At 36.7% G+C, this 5541-nt stretch overlaps 1 protein-coding gene across 1 annotated transcript; it reads left to right on the forward strand.

The window, feature by feature from the left end:
• Nucleotides 1-1008: 1008 nt before the first annotated feature.
• Nucleotides 1009-5249, forward strand: LOC107791308 (cationic amino acid transporter 7, chloroplastic). The gene is made up of 5 exons (XM_016613347.2): nucleotides 1009-1548; nucleotides 1666-1882; nucleotides 1983-2331; nucleotides 2674-2905; nucleotides 4536-5249. The coding sequence occupies exons 1-5, from the start codon at nucleotides 1167-1169 to the stop codon at nucleotides 5102-5104; spliced, it is 1749 nt and encodes a 582-aa protein (XP_016468833.1). The 5' UTR covers nucleotides 1009-1166; the 3' UTR covers nucleotides 5105-5249.
• Nucleotides 5250-5541: the final 292 nt, after the last annotated feature.

Below are 5541 nucleotides of genomic sequence, written 5' to 3' on the forward strand. Positions count from 1 at the left end.
CTTCACTTCACTCTTCAGTCGCATTTTTCAGCTGCATTCTTCAGCTTCATCTTGATTCTTTGTGTAAGTTTTTAGTTGCTTCATCTTCATCTTTTTCTTAGTTTATTTGAAAGCATTATGGCCCTAGATTTTTCTTAGTTTGTTTGAAATCTGAAGTGAGATTTGTCGTGTGCTTTAATTGTTGAGCTGTTACGAAGTTATCTATGTTTAACAGAACTATTTGATGAAGCTGTTCAGTCTTCAAAGCAGTCGAATGGTAGTGACTCAACTTCTCACTTTTTCTTTTGACATTTACAAATATTGCATCACTAACATGTGCATCGTGGCTGACACTTGTATTTATCATTCATTTAGATCCCTTGTATTTGCAGAAAGTGTCGAAGTGAAAATATGACTCCTATTCTATTTTTTCATCACAGACTGATATTGAGATTTTTGTTTATATTTTTTTGGGTTGATGAATGAACGATAGAAACTTTGCTTAGTGTTTATTTTATGGATATTGCAGTAAATTTAAATTCTTGTGGAATAGAACAGTTCTGAAAAGAGTTTTAGCAAAACAGTTCTTAAAATCTTATACATTGCGAAACAGTTTTATACATTGTGAAACTATTTTAGTTATTTTATTTTATCGGGTAAACCAATAACCGAACTAATAATGATTGATAACCGATTAACCAATAACTGATAACCAATATCTTATCAGTTTGGTTATCGGGTTATGATATTTATAAATCGATAACCGATAGGCAAAACCGATAATATTCATAACTGAACCGAATCGACCGATGCCCACTCCTACTCGTGAGACTCCACTTGTAAGATTATACTGGATTGTTGTGTTCCTTGAGTTTCACGTGTAAAATTTAAAATTACAAGAGAGTAGCTATTTGTAAAGTGGCTATTTTTGAATGTTAAAAGAAAAAATGTAATCTGCCTTTCTTTATAAGCTAGTGGATGTTAGTATCTTGATCCAATAGGTATCTTCTTGTATTTTATTTTTTCCTCCGAAGATCCAATGGTATCAGTATGAGCCATCTTCTGAAGTGTTAACTGCAAACGCTTTATATACCCATTGATCCATTTCTCAATTCTCTGCAAAATAACTCACTCAAAATACTGATAAATTAACGAGAGAGAGTGAGAGAGTGGTGGTCCAAAAAAAAATGGAGAACCATAACTCCTCTTTCTCTAACTTAAAATCTTACCTCCGAGCACTTTCCGATACCCCAAACCGGTTAGCTCGCCGTGCCGGTTCAGTCTCGACTTCTTTCGAACAAACAAGCCGAGTCAGAGCCCGGTCTGGTGGAGATATGAAACGGAGTCTCCGGTGGTACGACCTCGTCGGATTTGGCGTCGGCGGTATGGTTGGCGCCGGCGTCTTCGTTACTTCCGGTCGTGCTAGCCGTCTCTGTGCTGGTCCCGCTGTTGTCCTCTCTTACGCCATTGCTGGCTTTTGCGCTCTTCTCTCTGCTTTCTGTTACACTGAGTTCGCCGTTGGTATGCCTGTTGCTGGCGGTGCCTTCAGCTATATCCGCATCACTTTTGGTCCGTTTTTCACTCCGAATTTATTAAAACAATTCGTTAACAACACTTATAAAAATCACATTGCCTGTAACTTTTTATTACTCCGATTAACTTGATCAACGTCATGGCGTAGTGCAGGTGAATTTCTAGCGTTTTTGACTGGTGCGAATCTAATAATTGACTACGTATTATCAAATGCTGCGGTGGCAAGGAGTTTCACTGGATATTTATGTACAGCTTTGGGCATAGAAAGCAAATTGAAAATCACCGTTAGTGGATTACCCAAAGGATTCAATGAGATTGATGTTGTTGCTGTCTTAGTTGTTTTAGCCCTCACCGTAATCATCTGCTACAGGTACGGCAAAATCATGAAAACTCAATCCAATCCAATCCAATTCAATTTCATTTTATCAAATAAGCTTCGAATAATAATTATTTGTTGTTATTTTGTGCAGTACAAGGGAGAGTTCGATGTTGAATATGGTGTTAACGGCGTTACATTTAGTGTTCATAGTATTTGTTATTGTAATTGGATTTACGAGAGGTGAAACGAAGAATTTTACAAAAGCAGGGGATCAAAATCATGCGAGTGGATTTTTTCCATTTGGAGCTTCAGGGGTGTTCAATGGGGCAGCAATGGTGTACTTGAGCTACATAGGTTACGACGCCGTTTCAACAATGGCTGAAGAGGTCAAAAATCCAGTTAAGGATATACCTGCTGGCGTCTCGGGTTCCGTTATACTCGTGACAGTTCTTTACTGCCTCATGGCTGCTTCTATGTCCATGCTTCTCCCTTATGATATGGTATAATATAATATAATAATTTGTTTTTTTTTTGGTTTACTTAGGTCAAAGTACATTTTTGCCCTTACTATTATTTATCTGATTACACCTCAGTCTCAAATAAATTGACTAATTTTACGCACAATTATTTGGATTTAAAACTCCCGGCAATGTAAGCAAACTCAAATAAATGTAAAAGAGGTTAATATATATCATTTAAGTTATATGTATTCACAGTTTAGATATTATTTATATTATGATTGTATTTAATATGTGACAGAATAGATCAGATATTTTTTTTTTATCAAATTAGTGATTAATATAAAATGTTAATTACATATTATTGAATTGTTTGATGAACAGATTGATCCAGATGCGCCATTTTCGGGGGCATTTATGGAATCAGACGGCTGGAGATGGGTGTCGAATGTGATCGGTGTAGGGGCGGCTTTCGGTATTCTAACATCTTTGTTAGTGGCAATGTTGGGGCAGGCTCGATACATGTGTGTGATCGGACGGTCCAGCGTGGTACCTGCTTGGTTTGCTAAGGTCCATCCTAAGACATCAACGCCTGTTAACGCTTCTGTTTTTCTCGGTACGTTTTATTCTAATCCTTATTCTAATACTACGTAAACCTCTTAAGCATGATGTTTAATGTCTTAATTACTAAGGGGTCGTTTAATTATCGAGATTAAGATTGTGGGATTATAAACTTTGTTTCAAACCAAATGATCCGTAAGAATATTTGCCTAAATGTATTACTATTTATTTCTCAAAGCATCATTAATTTAATTAGTATTGGCTTGGGGAATAAAAGCATAGAGGTGTGTTATTATTTGTTTAGAACTTCAAATATTTGTTGTGTTACGTATTTTTATGTGCATCACTTGGTAGAAATGCGTGTGTATGTGTTTTCCTGTTATTGCGTGAATCTGCTCTTTGTTAGCTTTACTGTTGGGAGAGTAGGGGGGTCCACAAAAGAACCGTTTCGGTTCGGTTCGGTTAAGGCGATAGCTTTACGTTTTAGGGGAATGCTCATAAGTTTATCATGGGACTCTATCATATTCAGTTAACTATTTTTCTGGGTTTTGTGGGGTCTATGGATTCATGTCAAGACGATGAGTCCCTCACAATCACACAAAGATTTGACAAATATTTAGTGAAAGGGGCTTTGACTGATTTTCTATGTGGGTCCATCATTGGATAAAGCTTGGCTCATATCTCAACGTCTGTCATAATATTGGCTTTTTGTTTTTTCATTTTAGTGACATTTGTAGCAACTGTGTACCACCTAAATGTTTCGAAAAAAGGTATTTCGGTACACATAAAGTTCCCGCTATGTACAAGGTCCGGAAAACAGACCACGAGGGTCTATTGTATGTAGTCTTACTTTGCATTTCTGCAATAGGCTATTTTCACTGCTCGAATCCGTGACCTCTCTACCACTTTACTAGTTACGCCAAGGCTCCCAAGATGTTTCAAACTAATGAAAATGAAATATGTGTATTTCAAGCAAGAACATATTCCATATAATTTTAAAATAAGTTGTATTATATCCTGAAATAATCTCATGTTTGGAGGTCATGAGACGAGAGTCAAGATAGTGGTGACAATTACCGCCCAAAGGGGAATTAAATCCTCTTTTCCTGGTCTTGATTTAGTCTATGAACTAAGTCGTGATAATAATGCATTGTATACACCTTACAAATATAATAAGTAAGGTTCCTTATTAATTCGAGAAGGGCAGGAGTGACTAGCTGCAATTATTGGTCCAAACAATATATAATTAGAAAGGTTCTTCATATCATTATCTAAACGAATGTTCTCCACATACTTTGATTCACTATTGAGTCACGTTTTTGAGCTCAGCAAAGTATAAACTTTTTTCAGTTGCTGACCAATCTTGAATTCTTATTCTTTGTAAAGATTATGTGTGTGACTTACATAAAACATTAGTGGAACAAGAATTTAGTAAATGGGAATGTTAGATGACTTTGGAAAATGGTTGAAAATGCAATATCTCGAATCCTTTGTTCTTCTACCCTTTTGAAGATCTGGTCATGTTCTTTTCTCAGACCCATAATCTTGACAGGAATTTGTACAGGCCGCAACTTTTGACTGAAATGACACGTTCTTACCAATTTCAGAAATATATTCTTGCTACAATTCCTTGTAAGGGAATTATTAGTATCACACTAATACGAGGATGTGTTTGATTTTTTCAGGAATTTGCACAGCAGCAATTGCTCTTTTCACTGATTTACAAATACTCCTGAACCTGGTGTCAATCGGTACACTGTTTGTGTTTTACATGGTAGCAAATGCTGTTATCTACAAGCGTTACGTCTCAGTTGGCGTAACAAACCCATGGCCTACACTGTCTTTTCTTTTTTGCTTCTCTTTGACTTCAATCTTATTCACCCTTTTATGGCAATTTGCACCACCAGGCAAGCCAAAAGCTTTCATGCTTGGTGCTTGCACAGCAATCACCATCGCTGTAGTACAAATATTCCACTATATGGTACCGCAAGCGCGAAAACCTGAGTTTTGGGGTGTCCCATTAATGCCATGGATTCCTTCCATATCTATCTTCCTCAACATATTTTTGTTGGGTTCACTTGATAGACCATCCTATGTTCGATTCGGATTCTTCTCAGGACTTGCTGTACTAGTGTATGTTTTCTACAGTGTTCATGCTAGTTTTGATGCTGAGGAAGATGGGTCTCTTAGTCAAAAGAGCGTTGAACTTGTGAAGGAATCTATTGAAAGCCAGGACCATACTCTCAAAGTGTAAAAATGTTGTCTTTTTGGCTGACTTTTTCTTTAGTTGTGACTTTTAATTTTTAACTTTTTGGGAGGGACTTACTGTTATGGATACTTAGCAATAGAAATGGGAGAGGAAATACAGGCTGCAAGATTTTGCAGTGAGCAAGTTGTATAGTTTGTTTCCATTAGTGGGTTCAAGTCGTGACTTGTGATCCCTTGTATATTTTTATGTTGGTTAATTCAGTCAACTGTTGATGCTACACAAGCTCACGTGCCACAAGAACAAAGGAATCTATAAACATAAAAATGGCCAATTTGGGTCATGTAATGTTGTTGACTACAATTTGACATTCAAGGCTAAATTCTCTTCAACCCACTTGATTACCTATTTGCAATTGGCCAGCATTTGACTTGATGATAAACAAAGAAGAGTATTTAACTTTTAAAAATGTATGTGTTTTGGGC

This window comes from Nicotiana tabacum, chromosome 11 (genome assembly GCF_000715075.1).
Source record: "Nicotiana tabacum cultivar K326 chromosome 11, ASM71507v2, whole genome shotgun sequence".
In the NCBI taxonomy this organism is placed as follows: domain Eukaryota; kingdom Viridiplantae; phylum Streptophyta; class Magnoliopsida; order Solanales; family Solanaceae; genus Nicotiana; species Nicotiana tabacum.

Bases quoted from the DNA above. Each gene is read 5' to 3' on its own strand.
- LOC107791308 (XM_016613347.2), top strand. From the start codon at position 1,167: ATGGAGAACCATAACTCCTCTTTCTCTAACTTAAAATCTTACCTCCGA. The intron at 2,332-2,673 runs GTATAATATAAT...TTTGATGAACAG, and splicing joins TGCTTCTCCCTTATGATATG to ATTGATCCAGATGCGCCATT. The intron at 2,906-4,535 runs GTACGTTTTATT...TGATTTTTTCAG, and splicing joins TAACGCTTCTGTTTTTCTCG to GAATTTGCACAGCAGCAATT.